Genomic DNA, 24,868 nt, shown 5'->3' on the forward strand with positions numbered 1-24,868 from the left:
CACATTCACACACTAGGGCCAATTTAGTGTTGCCAATCAACTTATCCCCAGGTGCATGTCTTTGGAAGGTGGGTGCCATGATTGGGTATAAAAGGATATTCCATGAAATGCTCAGTCTTTCACAAACAAAGATGGGGCGAGGGTCACCACTTTGTCAACAAATGCGTGAGCAAATTGTTGACCAGTTTAAGAAAAACCTTTCTCAAGCAGCTATTGCAAGGAATTTAGGGATTTCACCATCTACGCTCCGTAATATCATCAAAGGGTTCAGAGAATCTGGAGAAATCACTGCACGTAAGCAGCTAAGCCCGTGACCTTCCATCCCTCAGGCTGTACTGCATCAACAAGCGACATCAGTGTGTAAAGGATATCACCACACGGGCTCAGGAACACTTCAGAAACCCACTGTCAGTAACTACAGTTGGTCGCTACATCTGTAAGTGCAAGTTAAAACTCTCCTATGCAAGGCGAAAACCGTTTATCAACAACACCCAGAAACGCCGTCGGCTTCGCTGGGCCTGAGCTCATCTGGTAGCTGTCTTTTTGAACAAAAGACAGCTACCATGACCACCCCCCGAACTGTGAACCATCACTGTAGACACTTTTCACCTTTGATGACTAAAGACACTTGAACTGCTGCTGTGACCAAATGTCACCTCCATATTTATACTGTTGACTGTCAATGAGAATGTGCAATAATGTTATGTTACTTACTGTGCCTTGTATATACATTTTCATTTTGAGCTAAGTACCGTGTGACTTGTTGAAGGGTGGACTAGCAAAGTTGTCTGTTTAACTGTGCATATGACAATCAATCTTGAAAAGGGTTTACCTGAGCCACGAGGATGCCAATGACCACGCCCAGCTGATGCAAGGTGCCCATGGCTCCACGCAGCGAGGTCGGGGAGATCTCCTCCACATACATGGGCACCAAGCCGGTGGACAGGCCAGAGTAGACCCCCACTGTCAGGCGTCCAATGATCAGCAGCTCCCATGAGGCGGCCATCTTGGAGAAGCTCATGAGCAAAGCGGCGGTGAGGGCGAGCACGTTGGCCACCAGCATGGAGTTTCTCCTTGGGACCCAATGGCAGCCATTAGGCTGGGTTTTGGGGGACAGGAGAAGCCAGTGTGGTGATTCCTACCGGCCCAAGCGGTTGACAAAAAGGCCCACGGAGAAGGAACCCAACATCCCGCCCACAGAGAAGATGGCCACGGAGAGAGACCACAGAGCTGTCAGGGTGCTCTGGGGGATGGGCTCGGCAAACCTGCTGCTCCACGTCTCGTTGTAGAAGCCTTCGATGATCTGACACAAACACGTCATCGTTGGCATTCAAAAATGGATTGTTGAGGCCCGAGATGCAGATGTTTTTACAAAGTTGTGACCTTTTCAGGATTTTTCACAAACACAAAATCAAGTTGTGATTGCATGAGTTCCTTGGCGCCTCAAAAAGCTCAGGATCACAACAGAAAAAACTAATACTGTGTTGATGTTTTAAAGTGGCAGTAGAATGGAAAAACAAGTTGACTTTAGACGCAATAAAACATTTCAGATTGCCATATAACTTGGTGTATGTAGTCCACAATAGGAATTATTTGATCATGTGATTTGGATGTCTCCATACCTTTCACATTGCCATGATGACTAATGTTGGAATAATTGTGTTTTATTGTATCCTTTTTTGTACCATGAATTGATTAACGTGGACCCTGACTTAAACAAGTGGAAAAACGTATTGGGGTGTTACCATTTAGCAGAGGTGGGACCAAGTCATTGTTTTGCAAGTCACAAGTAAGTCTCAAGTCTTTGCCCTCAAGTCCGAGTCAAGTCCCGAGTCAAGACAGGCAAGCCCCGAGTCAAGTCCAAAGTCAAGACTGGAAAGTCTCAAGTCAAGTCCTAAGTCCTGCATTTTGAGTTTCGAGTCCTTTCAAGTCCTTTTAACCACAGACTAATATATTAACACAGATTGTGTATGCTTTTCAAACGCTGTATTTATTTATTAAAACAAGTGCATTTTAAATTGCAGGAAAGAAAATTGTGCTGACATTGCACTTTATAATAGCACTATTAACCAGTCATTTTAAACATTAACTCATTCCTTTACAGAACAAACACATTGAAAAATAAAGTGCAAATGTACTTATTTGTACAAAAGTGTTAACATTGAAAAAACATGACATATACGTGAACATAACAAAAAAGTTGTACTTTTTATATGTCAGGGCCCTATGCTGCATTGCATCTGCAAAAGACCAAATTAGCCAAGAGTCTGTCAGTCATTTGTGCACGATGGGGGCGTAGTATGATGCCACCATGGCTGAAAACTCGCTCCACTGGAGCACTGGAGGCAGGCACTGCCAAGACTCTCATGGCCACTCGGAACAGTGAAGGAAGAGTCTTCATGTTCAATGCCCAGAACAAAAGGGGGAGAGAGTTGTTTTGGGTTGGTGCACTACTTGTAAGTGTATCTTGTGTTTTTTACGTTGATTTAATTAAAAAAAGAAAGAAAAAAAAAATTATTTCTTGTGCGGCCCGATACCAATCGATCCACGGACCAGTAGCGGGCCGCGGCCCGGTGGTTGGGGACCACTGAGGTAAACAACCAACAGTATGTCAGAAAGCTAGCTAAAACGGTACACATATTCATAATATAGTATACATTTTAACTGACCTTTATTTGACTATTTTTGTCTTTTTTTAGGTGGCTAAAATACGCGGTGCTGCTGACCGCCGTCTAACGTTACGTGTGATATATTGACTAACGTAACCCTGCTTAAAAAAAATCACTGAACAAAAAGTATGAATAAGGTAGTGAACTGCAACAGATTCCCGTGTTTGCAATAACGTTATAACGTTAGCAGTGAGTTTACAGCCTCACTGATTTAACTACACAGCAAATAAAAGTCACGTTACTTACCCAATAAACGTTATCTTACATTCAAAACTTACCCTTCTTTGTGCAACTTCAAATGCCGGACGAAGTTGGAAGTTGTTGCCTCTCCATCAGTCATTTTGGAACCGCATGTGTTGCATACTGCAAACCGTTTTGTGTTGACCACCTCGTAATTTTTATACCCAAACGAAATTATTTTAGGTATCATTTTTTGTTCACTAGCGTGTGGTTTGGACATGTCTTCTTCGTTGGTTGTCCTGCAATTTGATTGGATGAATGCTGTGTGATGAAAACAAAGTAGATGTAATTTGATTGGCTGTTGTACTGAGAGCACACCAGCTGACACACGCAACGCTGATAGACAAGTACACAATGAAAAATACGGAGCGCTCCCGAATAACTTTTTCATCTTTGGGTTTTGGGGAAAGTAGCAAGTCATGTCAAGTCATGTCAAGTCAAAAGGCTCAAGTCCAAGTGAAGTCACAAGTCATTGATGTTAAAGTCTAAGTCGAGTTGCAAGTCTTTTTACATTTTGTCAAGTCGAGTCTAAAGTCATCAAATTCATGACTCGAGTCTGACTCGAGTCCAAGTCATGTGACTCGAGTCCACACCTCTGGTATTTAGTGGTCAATTGTACAAAATATGTACTGTACTGTGCAACCTACTAATAAAAGTTTCAATCAATCAATCAATCAATTTTGGTGTTATTGGTAAAACAAAGACTAAACCTGTCATGTCTGTGTGATCATGTTTTTGTTTTGGTCATGTTCGTTTTGGTTTTTGGACTTTTTGTGCACTTTTGTTTTGTCACCATAGCAACCATTAGTTTTCACCTGTCACGTCACGCACCTGTTTCACGTTTTGAGTCACGCACCTGCTTTCACTAATCATGTCCATAGTATTTAAGTTCATTCTTTTTCAGTTTTTCGTTCTGACGACATCTCCACATTTATGCTTCTGTACACTCTTCATCCTCTAAGATCCTGTTTCATGTCCCATGCCAAAGTAAGTTTTTGTTCCATGTTTATAGTCTTTTTGTTTTTTCATAGTTTGTTCTCCGCCATTGTGCGCGCCTTTTGTTTACTTCCTTGTTTTGTAGTTATAGTGTTAAATAAAAATGTACCTTCATTCCCGTCTAACCCGAGCCAACTTTCCGTTGCATCCCGGAAAAGCAAACACCCAAGACCAAGTCTTGACAAAACCCAACTACAACCAACGCTAGCAATGGTTATACTGGTGACAATAAGTAGAGCAAGCTTAGCAGTCTAACGCACGCCCAAAACTAAAGAGGAGACATTTGACCAAGGTGTGCCTATAGGCTACTGTTTCAAACCTTTCACATTGCCATATAACTTGGTACATGTAGTCCACAATATTTCAATCCGGCCCGCCGGGCATTCTACATCTTTTTTTTAGACCTTTAACATGAAAAGTGTATTTGCCATTATGATGTTTTTAAATGACCGTAAGTCTTCAAAGTATTCCAATGGTTGAAATCTGCACTTTTGGTTGTTATAGGAGTTATTACGGTAATCTAAGTCACGTGATATTATATCATATCGTTGGTGTTTATTACACTTTGCATTCATATTGTGCAGTTTGTCACATTTTTGTTGTGTTTTGGTTTGAGAAGGAAAATGTGTTCATATGTTGTTAATATTCAGTGTTTTATTGTTCATAGTTAATATTGTACATCCCCCTTTCTGTACATTTTGGGTGTCCCATTCAGTAAAAAACTGTGAAATTCCATACCAGTTTTTTGAGGTGGTCTGTTTTTAGAAGTCTATGAGACATTGTGACTTTTGGTATTAGTGTCCATCCATCCATCCATCTTCTTCCGCTTATCCGAGGTCGGGTCGCGGGGGCAGCAGCCTAAGCAGGGAAGCCCAGACTTCCCTCTCCCCAGCCACTTCGTCCAGCTCCTCCCGGGGGATCCCGAGGCGTTCCCAGGCCAGCCGGGAGACATAGTCTTCCCAACGTGTCCTGGGTCTTCCCCGTGGCCTCCTACCGGTCGGACGTGCCCTAAACACCTCCCGAGGGAGGCGATCGGGTGGCATCCTGACCAGATGCCCGAACCACCTCATCTGGCTCCTCTCCATGTGGAGGAGCAGCGGCTTTACTTTGAGCTCCCCCCGGATGACAGAGCTTCTCACCCTATCTCTAAGGGAGAGCCCTGCCACCCGGCGGAGGAAACTCATTTCGGCCGCTTGTACCCGTGATCTTGTCCTTTCGGTCATAACCCAAAGCTCATGACTATAGGTGAGGATGGGAACGTAGATCGACTGGTAAATTGAGAGCTTTGCCTTCCGGCTCAGCTCCTTCTTCACCACAACGGATCGATACAGCGCCCGCATTACTGAAGACGCCGCACCGATCCGCCTGTCGATCTCACGATCCACTCTTCCCTCACTCGTGAACAAGACTCCGAGGTACTTGAACTCCTCCACTTGGGGCAGGGTCTCCTCCCCAACCCGAAGATGGCATTCCACCCTTTTCCGGGCGAGAACCATGGACTCGGACTTGGAGGTGCTGATTCTCATTCCAGTCGCTTCACACTCGACTGCGAACCGATCCAGCGAGAGCTGGAGATCCTGGCCAGATGAAGCCATCAGGACCACATCATCTGCAAAAAGCAGACACCTAATCCTGCAGCCACCAAACCAGATCCCCTCAACGCCTTGACTGCGCCTAGAAATTCTGTCCATAAAAGTTCAGAACAGAATGGGTGACAAAGGGCAGCCTTGGCGGAGTCCAACCCTCACTGGAAACGTGTCCGACTTACTGCCGGCAATGCGGACCAAGCTCTGACACTGATCATACAGGGAGCGGACCGCCAAAATCAGACAGTCCGATACCCCATACTCTCTGAGCACTCCCCACAGGACTTCCCGAGGGACACGGTCGAATGCCTTCTCCAAGTCCACAAAACACATGTAGACTGGTTGGGCAAACTCCCATGCACCCTCAAGGACCCTGCCCAGAGTATAGAGCTGGTCCACAGTTCCACGACCAGGACGAAAACCACACTGTTCCTCCTGAATCCGAGGTTCGACTATCCGGCGTAGCCTCCTCTCCAGTACACCTGAATAGACCTTACCGGGAAGGCTGAGGAGTGTGATCCCACGATAGTTAGAACACACCCTCCGGTTCCCCTTCTTAAAGAGAGGAACCACCACCCCGGTCTGCCAATCCAGAGGTACCGCCCCCGATGTCTACGCGATGTTGCAGAGTCTTGTCAACCAAGACAGCCCCACAACATCCAGAGCCTTAAGGAACTCCGGGCGGATCTCATCCACCCCCCGGGGCCTTGCCACTGAGGAGCTTTTTAACTACCTCGGCAACCTCAGCCCCAGAAATAGGAGAGCCCACCACAGATCTATTTTATCCGTCAAAGTTAAATAAATCTTTGAATAACAACCTGAATGTGTCATTAATTAATTATAACTGGAATTAATTACATAAATATGTCATTAATGTATATATTGTAAAAGTACATTTAACCATTTACTTATTTCAATATTCAATTAATATTTGAAGTATTCATTAATTTCGTTATTCCATGACTTAATTAACTAATTTATGAATAAGTGATTTATTTGATTATTTCCATTTCTGCCCAGCTCAGATGTGGGCGTGTCCTAAAACCTGATTGATTGTTTGACAGATCTGAATAATACATTAATAATAATACATTCTAAAATAATTCAATCTGGAAATATTTCATTGAATCATGCAGTTGTTATGTTCATTCAATCACAAAATAATCCAATCACTAATTAAAGGATTGAATAGTTAGTTCTATATTTAAATGATTAAATAAATAAATGTACTTTTACACACATTCAATACCATTTATGTATGTAATTATGGATGCTAATGACACATTTCAGTAATTATTTAAAGATGCATTTATTTAATTGTGTCCCATTTGAGCCCCCATACCTTGTAGAATGCTGTCATTCATTATATTGAGCTGGACTGGGATGAGACCTTGTTGTTGTTGTTGTTGTTGTTGTTGTTGTTGTTGTTGATTGAGACTTGTATTAGTAGATTGCACAGTACAGTACATATTCCCTACAATTGACCACTAAATGGTAACACCCCAATAAGTTTTTACACTTGTTTTAGTCGGGGTCCACGTTAATCAATTCATGGTGCTGTTGTTGTTGTTGTTGTTGTTGTTGTTGTTGTTTCCACACCTCACACAATTGTTGTACTCACATGTTGAGGAGCGTTGATGACACCTGTGTTGTAGCCGAACTGCAGGGAGCCAATCACAGCCGTGCCCGCCGCCATCATAAGGTGGGCTGTCACCTGTGAGAAGAACGTCAATGTGCCAATAATGAAGACGTCCATCAAACTGCACTTCAGTGATAACACCACTTGATTTGCTTCTGGCACTTCACAAATGAACATTGCAAAACAGCGTCAACCATTGAAATGATTTCAAATCAATGTAATCAGTGCACAAAAACACAACCATTTTAACAACATTATTGTATAAAAACAACACAAGAGAATGTAGTACAAACACGTACAAAAGCAGTGAAGTTGTGTAAATGGTCAATAAAAAGAGAATACAACAAATCCTTTTCAACTTTTATTCAATTGAATAGACTGCAAAGACAAGATATTTCATGTTCACACTGAGAAACTTTCTTCTTTTTTTTTTTACAAATAATAATGAAGTTAGAATTTAATGGCAGCAACACATGTCAAAAAAGGCATTTTTACCAGTGTGTTACATGGCCTTTCCTTTTAACAACACTCTGTTGGAATAATTGTTTGTAAGTTATCACAAAAGAAACGTTGTATTATGAATGCTGTCTTTCGAGGCCTAACAAGAGGAAGAAGGCTCGTGAAACTCCACTGTGATTTCAACACGGACAGATGGCAGGATCTGCTCAACTTCCAGAGGAACTCTCTTTGAAGTGTTAAACGAACTCGCTCTGAAGTATTTCACAAACTCTCTTCCAACTATTTGGTAACCGAGGTCAACGCTATTTACGACCCGCTGCCCTCTTGAAATTGCTGTGGTCAGGAGACGGGAGGGGTTATCCATTGTCCTCCAACACCTGCCCCAGCTGGATCCAGGAAGAGCCCAAGCCCGAGAAATTCTTGGTCTTCAAAGCGACCGAAAACAATGACTGTTTTACATACTTCCCATTCCTGCTGTGACATGTGTTGGTGCGTGAACATTGAACATCTGAATAAAGGAGGAGACGAAAACCTTCTTCGTCAGAGCGTGGTGCAGGACTGTACAGAGAGTGCAGTGGCCATGTCTCTCCTCAATATTGAGTCCAAATTGAATTCTATCTCTGTTTGATTCCTTGCCTTTTGTCTTGTTTAATAGATGTCCTCATTGTTTGAACGTGACACACTCAGTAAAGGTTTGGGAACTGAGGAGACACATTTTTGAAGTGGAATTCTTTCCCATTCTTGCTTGATGTACAGCTTAAGTTGTTCAACAGTCTCCCTTCTCATATTTTAGCCTTCACACCATTTTCAATGTCTGGACTACAGGCAGGCCAGTCTAGTACCCGCACTCTTTTACTATGAAGCCACGCTGTTGTAACACCTGGCTTGGCATTGTCTTGCTGAAATAAGCAGGGGCGTCCATGATAATGTTGCTTGGATGCCAAAAGCTGTATGTACCTTTCAGCATTAATGGTGCCTTCACAGATGTGTAAGTTACCCATGTCTTGGCCACTAATACACCTCCATACCATCACACATGCTGCCTTTTACACTTTCACCCTAGAACAGTCCCCATGCTTCTTTTCCTCTTTGGTCCACAGTTTCCAAAAACAATTTGAAATGTGGACTCGTCAGACCACAGAACACTTTTCCACTTTGCATCAGTCATGTCTGTGTGATCATGTTTTGTTTTGGTTATGTTCAATTTGGTTTTTGGACACTTTGGGCACTCTTGTTTGTTTTGTCACCATAGCGACCATTAGTTCCACCTGTTTCACGTTTTGCACTCGCGCACCTGTTGTCAGTCATGTCTGTATTATTTAAAGCCAATGTTGGCAGGCTGTCTTCCTGGCGACATCACTCTGCTTCATGTCATGTTTAGGGTTTCATGCTTAGTTCACGCTGCTTGTTTCATAGTCCATGCTGTCCTGTTCACGTCATCGCAAGTAAGTTTTGTTTATTAATGCCACACTTAGTGTCTTTTGTTTTTTGTCCTTTGTGCTAGTTTTTGTTTTCATAGCCAAGTTTTGTACTTCCGCCCTTGTGCGCGCCTTTTGTTTATTCCTTTTATTAGCGTTAAAATAAAGATGTCATTACCTTCACGCCATGTCCGGTCCAAGTTCACTTGCATCTCGGGAAAACAACCACACCATAGTCCACGTATTGACGGGCATCAGTCCATCTTAGATGAGCTCGGGCCCAGTTTCTGGGTGTTGTTGATAAATTGCCTTGGTTTTGCACAGTAGAGTTTTAACTTGCACTTACAGATGTAGCGACCAACTGTAGTTACTGACAGTGGTTTTCTGAAGAGTTCTTGAGCCCATGTGGTGATATCCTTTACACACTGATGTGGCTTTTTGATGCAGTAGGGTGAGGGTGTCACGGTCCTGCATACTTGCCAACCTTGAGACCTCCGATTTCGGGAGGTGGAGGGTGGGGGGTCGGGGGGCGTGGTCTGGGTGAGGGAGGGGGCGTGGTTGAGGGCGTGGCTAATTTACAGCTAGAATTCACCAAGTCAAGTATTTCATATATATATATATATATATATAACTAAAATAAATACTTGAATTTCAGTGTTCATTTATTTACACATATACACACATATAACACTCATCTACTCATTGTTAAGGGTTGAATTGTCCATCCTTGTTCTATTCTCTGTCACTATTTTTCTAACCAAGCTGAACACCCTTTCGCAGGTACCCAGAAAGGTTTCGAGTACCACCAAAAAAACTGAATCTCTGAAGGCAGTATAAAAATCTGTGTTAAAGATGTACAAATACTGTTTGTATAATAAGCATGTTATTGTTTACAAATGAGGGTTAAGAGTTCAGTACTAAAAAAAAAAAAAAAAAAGAATGTGGCTTAAGTACAGTTTTTTAATCGAGCTGCTGCATTTTTTGGTTGGGTTGTTTATTTATTTTGAATAACTTCTACATTTCTAAAAGGGGAGGAATGTAATAGAGTGATCTATGTTTGTCTGTTGCCATCTCCTGGTGAATGTTGGCTATAGCGTACTGGGGTTACTTTTTGGTTGGCCAACGATTTACGTGGTGTTGCGCACCTGACGTCAAGTGTGTGAGTCTGTTCTGAAGTCTACAGTAAAGAGACGTACTTCATCACCTCGCCTGGTTATTGCCTCCAACTCAATACATTACAACAACATTGCTGTTTACGGCAGACGAACTGCTTTACGGTAGAATAAAACATGACTGCTGTTGCTGTGTGTTGTTACCGCGCTGGGAGGACGTTAATGAAACTGCCTAACAATAAACACACATAAGAAACCAAGAACTCGCCCTCCATCATTCTACAGTTATAACGTGTTTGGGCAGGCACGCTGTTTATATTGTGGGAAAGCGGACGTGAATACAGGCTGTTGACACGTCACTCAGGTCCGCATGGAGCTGGAGGAGGCGTGGCTTCCAGCTCCGCCTGAATTTCGGGAGATTTTCGGGAGAAAATTTGTCCCGGGAGGTTTTCGGGAGAGGCGCCGAATTTCGGGAGTCTCCCGGATAATCCGGGAGGGTTGGCAAGTATGCGGTCCTGGGGCACGTCAGTGCGCATTCATCTGTGCGCTGCACCGAGCGCAGCTCCGAGAGCGCGCCCCAGACCAGTGGCAGCAAACAGCTGCAATCAATCTGCACACCTGGAGCTCATGATAAGACCTGCCTTCAAAAGCCTGCACAACCTGCCATCCCTCGCTGGAACATAACCTTCTGTTGGCGTTCAGTAAGCAATCATCGTGCCTTATGCAATCTCTCTCTGTTTTTCTTCCCCCGTCATTTTGATTGTCTCGTGTCCACCTTGTCGATCCTACTGCACACCTCCGTTCCCGTGTTGACGTTGCTGTGTGTCTCGTCATTCCTCGTTCCCCGCCCTGCTTCCCGAACTGCCTCCTGGATCTCGACCTCCCGCTTGGACACGGACCTCTTGACGCCTCTCTCTCAGCCCCACGGACCTCCCGCTTGTCTCACGGACCTTCCTCTGCTTTGTCCCCGCTCTCGATTCAACACACTACGGTAAAACACTCAAGTAATTCCCACACCTATTCTACAACACACACTCTTGGATATTAGTTCACACTCCAGTTCCTTAGTTTGTAGTATTATTGTTTTATTTATATATATATATATATATATATATATATATATATATATATATATATATATATATATATATATATATATATATATATGTCTTAATAAGGTTATCCAAAAAATAGTGCTCGATACCGTAGTAGAGCGCAATATATGTATGTGTGGGGGAAAAAAATCACAAGACTATTTCATCTCTACAGGCCTGTTTCATGAGGGGGGTACCCTCATGAAAATCTCCTGACGATTGAGGGTACCCCCCTCATGAAACAGGCCTGTAGAGATGAAATAGTCTTGTGATTTTTTTTCCCCACACATACATATATATATATATATATATATATATATATATATATATATATATATATATATGTATATATATATGTCTTAATAAGGTTATCCAAAAAATAGTGCTCGATACCGTAGTAGAGCGCAATATATGTATGTGTGGGAAAAAAAATCACAAGACTATTTCATCTCTCTTACAGGCCTGTTTCATGAGGGGTTCCCTCAATCATCAGGAGATTTTAATGTAAGCATTCACATACCATGGTTTATATAGGGCACAGAGTGGGTGGGTACAGGCTGGCGTAAGGGCGTGGTGATTGGCTCATGTGTTACCTAGGAGGTGTTTCCGTCTGTGGCGGCATGCTGATACAATTTCGCTGCGCTTGTTGAGGGATGACAGGTCTGGACGGTAAATAATAAACAGTTTCTCTTTCAAGCATAGGTTGCATCTTTTATTACCACTATTGTAAGGTGTGCTGGATGCAAGAATTTGCCATGTTATTGAATATTCAACATTATTGTCTTTGAGGTCCCAAATGTGTTTGCTGAGTTCTGTGGTATTCCGCAGGTTTTGGTTCCTGAAAGAAGCCTTGTGATTGTTCCATCTGGTTTTAAACTCTCCCTCGGTTAATCCTACATATGTGTCGGATGTGTTAATGTCCTTGCGTGTTACCTTAGATTGGTAAACAACTGATGTTTGAAAGCACCCCCCGTTGAGAGGGCAATCAGGTTTCTTGCGGCAGTTGCAGCCTTTGTTGGTTTTGGGGTCGCTCTGTCCGGGGGCCGACTGCTCATTTGCAATTGTTTTGTTGTGGTTTGAGATAATTTGTCGTATATTGTTCATACAGCTGTAGCTCAATTTAATGTTGTTCTTGTTGAATACTTTTCTTAGGGTGTTGCCTTTGGGGAAGTGTTTGTCAATCAGAGTGAGGAATTTGTGGCCAATGTTAGTTGAGACGTTTTTGCTGTATGGGGGGTTGTACCAGATGATGTCGTTTCGTTTTCTGTTCTTTTTTTGGTTGGTTTCCTGGCGTGGGTTCATAGGTGAGGGTGAAATTGTATCCGCTTTCATCAAGGGCTTTTTGGTACGGGGGGGTTGCTTGGTCAAATTCAGCTTTGCTAGATGACAGCATCGATAGCCTTTTATTGATTCCGGAAGGTATTCTTTTCGTGGTGGTGGGTGGGTGGTTGCTGTCATGGTGCACGTATTGGAGTGTTGTGTTGGGTTTCGTGAATGGTTGGTAGCTGTTATTTCTCAGGTTTATATATATATATATATAAAATAAAGCATAGATCTTTACTGTGCCCTTGTGGTACTGTGCCGTCACAACTCCCTCCTCCAACCCATAACAGAGGGATGGAAGGTGTGTAATATCATGGCTTACGTGCAGTGATTTGTCCAGATTCTCCGAACCTTTTGATGATATTACGGAGCATAGATGGTGAAATCCCTAAATTCCTTGTTGAGAAATGTTGTTCTTAAACAATTTGCTCAGGCATTTGTTGACAAAGTGGTGACCCTCGCCCCCGTCCTTGTTTGTGAATGACTGAGCATTTCATGGAAGCTGCTTTTATACCCAATCATGGCACCCACCTGTTCCCAATTAGCCTGTTCACCTGTGGGATGTTCCAAATAAGTCTTTGATGAGCATTCCTCAACTTTATCACTCTTTTTTGCCACTTGTGCCAGCTTTTTTTAAACATGTTGCAGGCATCAAATTCCAAATGAGCTAATATTTGCAAAAAATAATAAAGTTTGTCAGTGTGAACATGAAATATCTTGTCTTTGCAGTCTATTCAATTGAATATAAGTTGAAAAGGATTTGTTGTATTCTCTTTTTATTGACCATTTACACAACCTGACAACTTCACTGCTTTTGTACTTTGCATAAAGTAACGTAACAACAATGTAAAGTGTTTACCTTGGAGAGTGGACTTCTACCGTATCTACTTGTAGCTGCTTCTCTGTCAAACGCAGCTTATCAATATTTTCATGGATACATGTTTAGACAATATTTTTTACGCCCTGGGCTGACGTTATTGACGTATCCTGCGTCAGTATGCAGGAGACTAGCGGTGCTACGCTCCAGCTGCTTCACCGAGCTAGCTAGCAACACGCTCGGTCATGTTTTTAACGATTTCTTTCGTTAATTCAATGGATATCACCCACTTCCTCTTCTCAGCACGGTCCTTTACACTCATTTTCTGCACAACCATGCTCGGAAAAGCAAAGTCATGTCCATCTCTAGCTGTAAGCTAATGCTAACGAGTAAGACGGGATGCTACGGTGTTCTCTGTGACAGTCGCTACGCCAACTAGTGGCGGGGAGGCTACATATAAATATTTGAGATACGGCTCTTGTACTTGGTATCATTACAGTGGACGTCAGGTGTAGACACACCCATGGCATTTGTTTACATTGAAGAGCCCTAGCTTGCTGTTAGCGGTGAGCTAATTGTATCCTCCTACGGTGTGTAGTGAAGCATGTTTAGCTATTCCTCGTCCTCCAGTGATAATGCTACTTGTAAGAAACTGACTTTATTTGTCGCCATGGAGGCCAGGATTAGTCATTTAGAAGTAGCTAAAACACTGCGGATGGACGTTAGCCACAGAAGCCTAAACCGGGATCAAAACCGGAATATTTTGTTTTTGTTTTGTAGTTCTCTACAGCCATTTCAGTTGTAGTCCATACGGACGTCACAATGATGTATGACTCCTACAGGCAGAGGTCGGTATTGCAACTTGTAGTCTTTGAAGCTTCCCGCCATCACAACCCCGCCCCGTTTGGGTACCTAATTTAGTACTTTTATAGGCAGCGATCATCGGTACCGTATGGGTTCAAATGTGAACAGTAGCCAATACTACAGAAAACAGGTATCAACATACTTGCCAACCATGAGACCTCAGAGTTTCGGGAGGTGGGGGTGGGGGTTGGGGGGGCATGGTCGGGGGTGGGGCGGGGGGCGTGGTTGGGGGCGTGGTTAAGATATATATATATAAGAAATACTTGACTTTCAGTGAATTCTAGCTATATATATATATAAATAGATAAAAGAAATACTTGAATTTCAGTGTTCATTTATTTACACATATACACACACATAACACTCATCTACTCATTGTTGAGTTAAGGGTTGAATTGTCCATCCTTGTTCTATTCTCTGTCACTATTTCAGAACACACACATTATACAAATATACATTATAAAATCAATAAGAAAACGGGAGCTCTAATTTGGGAGTCTGAATTAGGATCAGAAGTTCCTATATAAACATTGTGCACTCACGTCACCTTTTTGTATTGATTACTGCAGCTGTGCACTGGATTCATTCACAAATACAAACTACAACTCACAAACACTTTAGAGTTAGGCTCCACCATCAGAATGTGTACTTAAACTTATAAAGATCACATGGATATTATTCAGTGAGTTGATTCACCAAAACTAACCTGTTATACAGGAGGAAAAAGCACACAGGACGTTTCAATTGTTCACAGACTGGTCGCGCTCATCAGAATGACAAGCCACTTCCGGTCTGCAGGTGATAGCATTCAATTGGGAAGAAACGCCCTACTGCCCCCTACTGACCAATGTGAATACTGATAAATGTGTAATGACAGCTCCAAAAACGAATTCAAACCACAAAATAAAATAAATAAATCAACACAAAAATGTGACACATTATGGGTGGGTCACATATGCATGTACACTAGATGGCAGTATTGTCCTGTTTAAAAGTGTCACAACATTGCTGTTTACGGCAGACGAACTGCTTTACGGTAGACGAAGACTTTCAAGACTTGACTGCTGTTGTGTGTTGTTACCGCGCTGGGAGGACGTTAATGAAACTGCCTAACAATAAACCCACATAAGAAACCAAGAACTCGCCCTCCATCATTAGCTGTTTATATTGTGGGAAAGCGGACGTGAGAACAGGCTGTCAACACGTCACTCAGGTCCGCATGGAGCTGGAGGGGGCGTGGCCTCCAGCTCCGCCAGAATTTCGGGAGATTTTCGGGAGAAAATTTGTCCCGGGAGGTTTTCGGGAGAGGCGCTGAATTTCGGGAGTCTCCCGGAAAATCCGGGAGGGTTGGCAAGTATGGGTATCAATGTGTTTTTTGCATGTTGGTATCGACTGGGTATGGAAGTATCGATGGGGCTGTGAGTCTTTGGGCTCCACACAATTCGATTCGATTCAGAATCGGGTCTCGATTCAAAACGATTCTCGATTCAAAATCAATACTTTTTTAAATAACATTGGGTGCAAGTTCTATGATGAGCTACATTCCTCCTTAAAATAGTTAAACAGCTCTGACACATTTCTATATTAATTCAAAATAAAAATGGTTTTGTTTGGTAAAATGCTATCCAAACATTTAATAAAGTCAAATACAAACAAGGCAACAAGAAAAGTATCCAACACTTCTCTTTTCTAAAGTCATTGTGTACAGCAGATATAGATCATCTACATCTACTATATGTATCGCCTAAATGGCTGGACAGGACAGATTAAAAACTTTTTTTTTTTAATCGATTAACAATCGTTGCTAATAAGAATCGTGATTCATTAGAAAATTGATATTTTTGATACCTCTACTTAATTAATATTTTTGACAGCCTGACAAGAACCTATTTCGACCTTCAAGGATTGTTGAACATGTGGAGCGATGGACGCGCTGACGAGAAACAAGTTTGGACTTTCTGTCTGAAAGTTTGATCTTATTCTGACGTAGTTTGAAGATGTTAGGTTTCCTGAGCTCTTATTTTGGCGATCTAGTCTGGGACGTCATTTCCTGTTTGTCGCGTTTCCCGCCTAATATCGGCTGGTGGGTGACGGCATAAACAGCATCGTGTGCGTTCCTGACTCAAACGTAAGTCTACGGCGATTATAGCACTCTTATCCATGCTAAACTGCCTATAATGTGTTAAATGGAGCCTTCACCGAGTGTTTGTTTGCAACAATGTTTCTGTATGACGAGATAATTCGCCCTCTTAATGGCGACATACTTCCTGTTACACAGTAGTTACCCTATCCTACCACTAGAGGGCGACATAGACCATGTCTAAATCAACAGTGCTTATTTTCCATTTATTTCTTATGGACTGTTTTAAATGTGTTTTATAACACATTGTAGAGTATATCATATTATACATAGCATGTTATATTATTGCATATTATATTGCCTAAATGTATCCTAGTCCCACACACACACACACAAACACACACTTGTCCAAGTTCACCATTAAAGAGTGCCTGAAAGTAGGGCTGGGCGATATGGCCTTTTATTATGATGTGGATATGTTTAGTCCATGTCACCATACACCATATATACAGGTAAAAGCCAGTAAATTAGAATATTTGGAAAAACTTGATTTATTTCAGTAATTGCATTCAAAAGGTGTAACTTGTACATTATATTTATTCATTGCACACAGACTGATGCATTCAAATGTTTATTTCATTTAATTTTGATGATTTGAAGTGGCAACAAATGAAAATCCAAAATTCCGTGTGTCACAAAATTAGAATATTGTGTAAGGCTAATACAAAAAAGGGATTTTTAGAAATGTTGGCCAACTGAAAAGTATGAAAATGAAAAATATGAGCATGTACAATACTCAATACTTGGTTGGAGCTCCTTTTGCCTCAATTACTGCGTTAATGCGGCGTGGCATGGAGTCGATGAGTTTCTGGCACTGCTCAGGTGTTATGAGAGCCCAGGTTGCTCTGATAGTGGCCTTCAACTCTTCTGCGTTTTTGGGTCTGGCATTCTGCATCTTCCTTTTCACAATACCCCACAGATTTTCTATGGGGCTAAGGTCAGGGGAGTTGGCGGGCCAATTTAGAACAGAAATACCATGGTCCGTAAACCAGGCACGGGTAGATTTTGTGCTGTGTGCAGGCGCCAAGTTCTGTTGGAACTTGAAATCTCCATCTCCATAGAGCAGGTCAGCAGCAGGAAGCATGAAGTGCTCTAAAACTTGCTGGTAGACGGCTGTGTTGACCCTGGATCTCAGGAAACAGAGTGGACCGACACCAGCAGATGACATGGCACCCCAAACCATCACCCAACCATGCAAATTTTGCATTTCCTTTGGAAATCGAGGTCCCAGAGTCTGGAGGAAGACAGGAGAGGCACAGGATCCGCGTTGCCTGAAGTCTAGTGTAAAGTTTCCACCATCAGTGATGGTTTGGGGTGCCATGTCATCTGCTGGTGTCGGTCCACTCTGTTTCCTGAGATCCAGGGTCAACGCAGCCGTCTACCAGCAAGTTTTAGAGCACTTCATGCTTCCTGCTGCTGACCTGCTCTATGGAGATGGAGATTTCAAGTTCCAACAGGACTTGGCGCCTGCACACAGCGCAAAATCTACCCGTGCCTGGTTTACGGACCATGGTATTTCTGTTCTAAATTGGCCCGCCAACTCCCCTGACCTTAGCCCCATAGAAAATCTGTGGGGTATTGTGAAAAGGAAGATGCAGAATGCCAGACCCAAAAAGGCAGAAGAGTTGAAGGCCACTATCAGAGCAACCTGGGCTCTCATAACACCTGAGCAGTGCCAGAAACTCATCGACTCCATGCCACGCCGCATTAACGCAGTAATTGAGGCAAAAGGAGCTCCAACCAAGTATTGAGTATTGTACATGCTCATATTTTTCATTTTCATACTTTTCAGTTGGCCAACATTTCTAAAAATCCCTTTTTTGTATTAGCCTTAAGTAATATTCTAATTTTGTGACACACGGAATTTTGGATTTTCATTTGTTGCCACTTCAAATCATCAAAATTAAATGAAATAAACATTTGAATGCATCAGTCTGTGTGCAATGAATAAATATAATGTACAAGTTACACCTTTTGAATGCAATTACTGAAATAAATCAAGTTTTTCCAAATATTCTAATTTACTGGCTTTTACCTGTATATGTGGATATTTGGCCTTAGCCTTGAATGAACACTTGATGCATATAATGACAGCAGTATGATGATTCTATGTGTCTACATTAAAACATTCTTCTTCATTAATATATGCTACTTTTAAACTTTCATGCAGAGAGGGAAATCCCAAGTAAAAGTGTATTTATTAAAGAGTTATTAAGCAGTGGCACAAACATTCATGTCATTTCCAAAACAGAAAGTGCAAGATTGTCAGAGACATTTTAAAACAAGCTATTAGTGCACTTTTGTGCATGATGTCACTAAGATGACATATCAAAACAACACTAAATTAAAGTGCACTTTTTGTACAGAACACCACTACAATAGTTTAAAACTAATAAAGTGCACTTTTGTGCATGATGTCACACAAGATATTTCAATAAGTGTCAAATAAAAATGAGCTGCATAATAGAAAATCAAATCCTTCACTATGTGGTAGGTTCCTGTTATTGACTATTTGTTTCATACGGTGTTGATGTGGAAATGTTTGCTTGGGCATTTAGTGGGTGTGGCACCGAACGGAGATGTTGACATGCGGAGTTTCAAGCACTCTTCATTCTCTAGCGGGTGACTTTTCAAATGATGCTACATATTAGCAGTAATGCTACGCTTTTGCTGCATACTTGACAAATTACGGTTGTCTGTTCGACATCTTCCCACTTGAAGCCAAACCACCGCCAGACGATGGACCCCCTGCTGTTTTCTTGGGAATTCATTCCTCTTCTGTCACGGTCCTGTGGATTTGTCTGCTTCCTCATCCAACAATTATGGTAATACTCAACACATACACATAGTCTTCCACCATACATCCCTTTTGGATCTCGTTCACACATGCCATTCTTTTGTCGTTTAATTAAATGAGATTGTTCATTATTTATTATATTATATTGTTATACCTCGGATTCAGGAGGAACAGTGTGGTTTTGGTCCTGGTCGTGGAACTGTGGACCAGCTCTATACTCTGGGCAGGGTCCTTGAGGGTGCATGGGAGTTTGCCCAACCAGTCTACATGTGTTTTGTGGACTTGGAGAAGGCATTGGACCGTGTCCCTCAGGAAGTCCTGTGGGGAGTGCTCAGAGAGTATGGGGTATCGGACTGTCTGATTGTGGCAGTCCGCTCCCTGTATGATCAGTGTCAGAGCTTGGTCCGCATTGCCGGTAGTAAGTCGGACACGTTTCCAGTGAGGGTTGGACTCCGCCAAGGCTGCCCTTTGTCACCCATTCTGTTCATAACTTTTATGGACAGAATTTCTAGGCGCAGTCAAGGCGTTGAGGGGATCTGGTTTGGTGGCTGCAGGATTAGGTCTCTGCTTTTTGCAGATGATGTGGTCCTGATGGCTTCATCTGGCCAGGATCTTCAGCTCTCACTGGATCGGTTCGCAGCCGAGTGTGAAGCGACTGGGATGAGAATCAGCACCTCCAAGTCCGAGTCCATGGTTCTCGCCCGGAAAAGGGTGGAGTGCCATCTCCGGGTTGGGGAGGAGATCTTGCCCCAAGTGGAGGAGTTCAAGTACCTCGGAGTCTTGTTCACGAGTGAGGGAAGAGTGGATGGTGAGATGGACAGGCGGATCGGTGCGGCGTCTTCAGTAATGCGGACGCTGTATCGATCCGTTGTGGTGAAGAAGGAGCTGAGCCGGAAGGCAAAGCTCTCAATTTACCGGTCGATCTACGTTCCCATCCTCACCTATGATCATGAGCTTTGGGTTATGACCGAAAGGACAAGATCACGGGTACAAGCGGTCGAAATGAGTTTCCTCCGCCGGGTGGCGGGTCTCTCCCTTAGAGATAGGGTGAGAAGCTCTGTCATCCGGGGGGAGCTCAAAGTAAAGCCGCTGCTCCTCCACATGGAGAGGAGCCAGATGAGGTGGTTCGGGCATCTGGTCCGGATGCCACCCGAACGCCTCCCTAGGGAGGTGTTTAGGGCACGTCCGACTGGTAGGAGGCCGCGGGGAAGACCCAGGACACGTTGGGAAGACTATGTCTCCCGGCTGGCCTGGGAACGCCTCGGGGTCCCACAGGAAGAGCTGGACGAAGTGGCTGGGGAGAGGGAAGTCTGGGCTTCCCTGCTTAGGCTGCTGCCCCCGCAACCCGACCTCGGATAAGCGGAAGAAGATGGATGGATGGATGGATGGATGGATATTGTTTATATATATAATAAATACATAGAGCATCATTGCCCCCTTGTGGTTCTGTGCTGTCACAACTCCCTCCTCCAACCATAACATCTTCCTTCATTTGTTACCAGATTGGCACCTTCTCTCTCTTGTATTACCACTCGCACCACTCCGCTAGCATCACAGCTAATGTTACCATGTCTCTACCTTTCTGCTGGGCGAGGGCGTATGACGTTGCACGCGCGACAGTATGTGACGTATGTAAGAAGGTGCGCTTGTTTTATGTCTCTGTGAGAAGGAGAGACAAGAAAGAGTGAGGAGAGCCTGTAGTGTAATGCCCGCAGCTAAAAGCAACTGTGTGAGAATGTATACTCCAATATCACCATAGAGTCATTTTCTATATCGCACAGAGACAACCCCGCGATATATCCAGTACAGGTAAAAGCCAGTAAATTAGAATATTTTGAAAAACTTGATTTATTTCAGTAATTGCATTCAAAAGGTGTAACTTGTACATTATATTTATTCATTGCACACAGACTGATGCATTCAAATGTTTATTTCATTTAATTTTGATGATTTGAAGTGGCAACAAATGAAAATCCAAAATTCCGTGTGTCACAAAATGAGAATATTACTTAAGGCTAATACAAAAAAGGGATTTTTAGAAATGTTGGCCAACTGAAAAGTATGAAAATGAAAAATATGAGCATGTACAATACTCAATACTTGGTTGGAGCTCCTTTTGCCTCAATTACTGCGTTAATGCGGCGTGGCATGGAGTCCATGAGTTTCTGGCACTGCTCAGGTGTTATGAGAGCCCAGGTTGCTCTGATAGTGGCCTTCAACTCTTCTGCGTTTTTGGGTCTGGCATTCTGCATCTTCCTTTTCACAATACCCCACAGATTTTCTATGGGGCTAAGGTCAGGGGAGTTGGCGGGCCAATTTAGAACAGAAATACCATGGTCCGTAAACCAGGCACGGGTAGATTTTGCGCTGTGTGCAGGCGCCAAGTCCTGTTGGAACTTGAAATCTCCATCTCCATAGAGCAGGTCAGCAGCAGGAAGCATGAAGTGCTCTAAAACTTGCTGGTAGACGGCTGCGTTGACCCTGGATCTCAGGAAACAGAGTGGACCGACACCAGCAGATGACATGGCACCCCAAACCATCACTGATGGTGGAAATTTTACACTAGACTTCAGGCAACGTGGATCCTGTGCCTCTCCTGTCTTCCTCCAGACTCTGGGACCTCGATTTCCAAAGGAAATGCAAAATTTGCATGGTTGGGTGATGGTTTGGGGTGCCATGTCATATGCTGGTGTCGGTCCACTCTGTTTCCTGAGATCCAGGGTCAACGCAGCCGTCTACCAGCAAGTTTTAGAGCACTTCATGCTTCCTGCTGCTGACCTGCTCTATGGAGATGGAGATTTCAAGTTCCAACAGGACTTGGCGCCTGCACACAGCGCAAAATCTACCCGTGCCTGGTTTACGGACCATGGTATTTCTGTTCTAAATTGGCCCGCCAACTCCCCTGACCTTAGCCCCATAGAAAATCTGTGGGGTATTGTGAAAAGGAAGATGCAGAATGCCAGACCCAAAAACGCAGAAGAGTTGAAGGCCACTATCAGAGCAACCTGGGCTCTCATAACACCTGAGCAGTGCCAGAAACTCATGGACTCCATGCCACGCCGCATTAACGCAGTAATTGAGGCAAAAGGAGCTCCAAGCAAGTATTGAGTATTGTACATGCTCATATTTTTCATTTTCATACTTTTCAGTTGGCCAACATTTCTAAAAATCCCTTTTTTGTATTAGCCTTAAGTAATATTCTAATTTTGTGACACACGGAATTTTGGATTTTCATTTGTTGCCACTTCAAATCATCAAAATTAAATGAAATAAACATTTGAATGCATCAGTCTGTGTGCAATGAATAAATATAATGTACAAGTTACACCTTTTGAATGCAATTACTGAAATAAATCAAGTTTTTCAAAATATTCTAATTTACTGGCTTTTACCTGTATATTTGATATTTCGCCGAGCCCTACCTGAAAGCCTCTCTGTGCCCTACTCTTCGACCGCAGTCCTTGTCCTAAGAAGATATCAGATCCAGAGTAACCTCCTCTATCACACTTTCTCTACCTCGTCTCTCAAAATCAACCGAGTTCTGGAATGAACGGCGAGAACTCATCAGTGACCGAAGAAAGAAGAGTTAACAAATGCTGTCGTTCTCTTGCTTGTTGGCGGGAACAATCCATCCAATCACAGCAGCCAAGATATTAGTCCTCAAATGTACAGAATATTATTCCACAATTACCTTTCCGCTGCACTCCATGGCAGCCACTTGAAGAAAAGGCTTTCTAGTCCTGCATCATGAAGACGTGTCCAAGTGGTCTTGGTGCAGACCAGCGAGAAGATGCTCACGTAAGCAGCTTAATGACCTCAGCCCTAAGTGGATCTGGCTGGATCACGCTGCTGATTGGCCGAGAGGAAGGAAAACAAAGTCAAACGGATGACGCTCCAAAAGGATACTATCACCCATTCCTATCAGCGCCCGTATTGTCCAGGAGTTCTCTGCCAGAGGACTCAGACCAAAAACTCCTTTTAAAAATAATATTACAGGGGGGAAAAAAGTGGAATAAAAGAGCAAACAGGTAGAATGTAACAATACAATGTTGCAGTATTGAAAGTGTTTTGTCTTTAAAACTGTTTATTTTCAAAATCAATATATATTGTAACAGGGTTGTACCAGTACCAAAATGTATTTCCATACTTTTCTAAATAAAGGGGACCACAAAAAATGTCATTATTGTCTTTATTGTAACAAAAAGTCTTAGAGTACATGAAACATATGTTTATTATTGTCATTTAGTCCTTAAATAAAATACTAGACAACTTGTCTTTTAGTAGTAAGTAAACAAACAAAGACTCCTAATTAGTCTATGCAGTAACATATTGTGTCATTTATACACCTATTATTTTCTACACATTATGAGGGACAAACTGTAACAAATGGATTATTCATCTACTTGTTCATTTACTGTTAATATCTGCTTATTTTCTGTTGTAACATGTTCTATCTACACTTCTGTTCAAATGTAATAATCACTTATTCTTCTCTTCTTTGATTTCTTTTACGGTTGCCGACAAAGGGCGAACGCGCCGCAAAGTGCAAAACACACGCAAACCGCCAAAACACATCCAAGTTCAAAAAACACAAAACATAGGCGCCACGCAAAATGCTCAACAACGCCCAAACACACACAAACCCCCAAAACACATGCAATACGGTGAAAACACAACCTAAAGTTAGCTATATTGAGGGAAATAAATACACCTTTAAATGCAAGTTCACAAAACACAAAAACATAGGCGCCACGCAAAATGCTCAACAACTCCCAAACACACACAAACCCCCAAAACACATGCAATACGGTGAAAACACAACCTAAAGTTAGCTATATTGAGGGAAATAAATACATCTTTAAATGCAAGTTCACAAAACACAAAAACATAGGCGCCACGCAAAATGCTCAACAACGCCCAAACACACACAAACCCCCAAACACACATGCAATACGGTGAAAACACAACCTAAAGTTAGCTATATTGAGGGAAATAAATACACCTTTAAATGCAAGTTCACAAAACACAAAAACATAGGCGCCACGCAAAATGCTCAACAACGCCCAAACACACACAAACCCCCAAAACACATGCAATACGGTGAAAACACAACCTAAAGTTAGCTATATAGAGGGAAATAAATACACCTTTAAATGCAAGTTCACAAAACACAAAAACATAGGCGCCACGCAAAATGCTCAACAACGCCCAAACACACACAAACCCCCAAACCACATGCAATAAGGTGAAAACACAACCTAAAGTTAGCTATATTGAGGGAAATAAATACATCTTTAAATGCAAGTTCACAAAACACAAAAACATAGGCGCCACGCAAAATGCTCAACAACGCCCAAACACACACAAACCCCCAAAACACATGCAATACGGTGAAAACACAACCTAAAGTTAGCTATATTGAGGGAAATAAATACACCTTTAAATGCAAGTTCACAAAACACAAAAACATAGGCGCCACGCAAAATGCTCAACAACGCCCAAACACACACAAACCCCCAAACACACATGCAATACGGTGAAAACACAACCTAAAGTTAGCTATATTGAGGGAAATAAATACATCTTTAACTGCAAGTTCACAAAACACAAAAACATAGGCGCCACGCAAAATGCTCAACAACGCCCAAACACACACAAACCCCCAAAACACATGCAATACGGTGAAAACACAACCTAAAGTTAGCTATATTGAG

General features: G+C 42.6%; 1 protein-coding gene across 1 annotated transcript in view; it reads right to left on the minus strand.

The window, feature by feature from the left end:
- LOC133612608 (solute carrier family 2, facilitated glucose transporter member 1-like) overlaps nucleotides 1-22,938 on the minus strand; it is a 46,936-nt gene extending 23,998 nt beyond the window's left edge. Inside the window, exons 1-4 of the mRNA XM_061970188.2 lie at nucleotides 22,846-22,938; nucleotides 7,113-7,205; nucleotides 1,143-1,303; nucleotides 833-1,073 (exon numbers count right to left, since the gene is read on the minus strand). Of these exons, the coding sequence (XP_061826172.2) occupies nucleotides 833-1,073; nucleotides 1,143-1,303; nucleotides 7,113-7,205; nucleotides 22,846-22,863 (513 nt within the window). The 5' untranslated portion in view covers nucleotides 22,864-22,938. The remainder of the gene's footprint in view (nucleotides 1-832; nucleotides 1,074-1,142; nucleotides 1,304-7,112; nucleotides 7,206-22,845) is intronic.
- Between the last annotated feature and the right edge of the window lie 1,930 nt (nucleotides 22,939-24,868).

This window comes from Nerophis lumbriciformis, linkage group LG01 (genome assembly GCF_033978685.3).
Source record: "Nerophis lumbriciformis linkage group LG01, RoL_Nlum_v2.1, whole genome shotgun sequence".
Lineage (NCBI taxonomy): Eukaryota > Metazoa > Chordata > Actinopteri > Syngnathiformes > Syngnathidae > Nerophis > Nerophis lumbriciformis.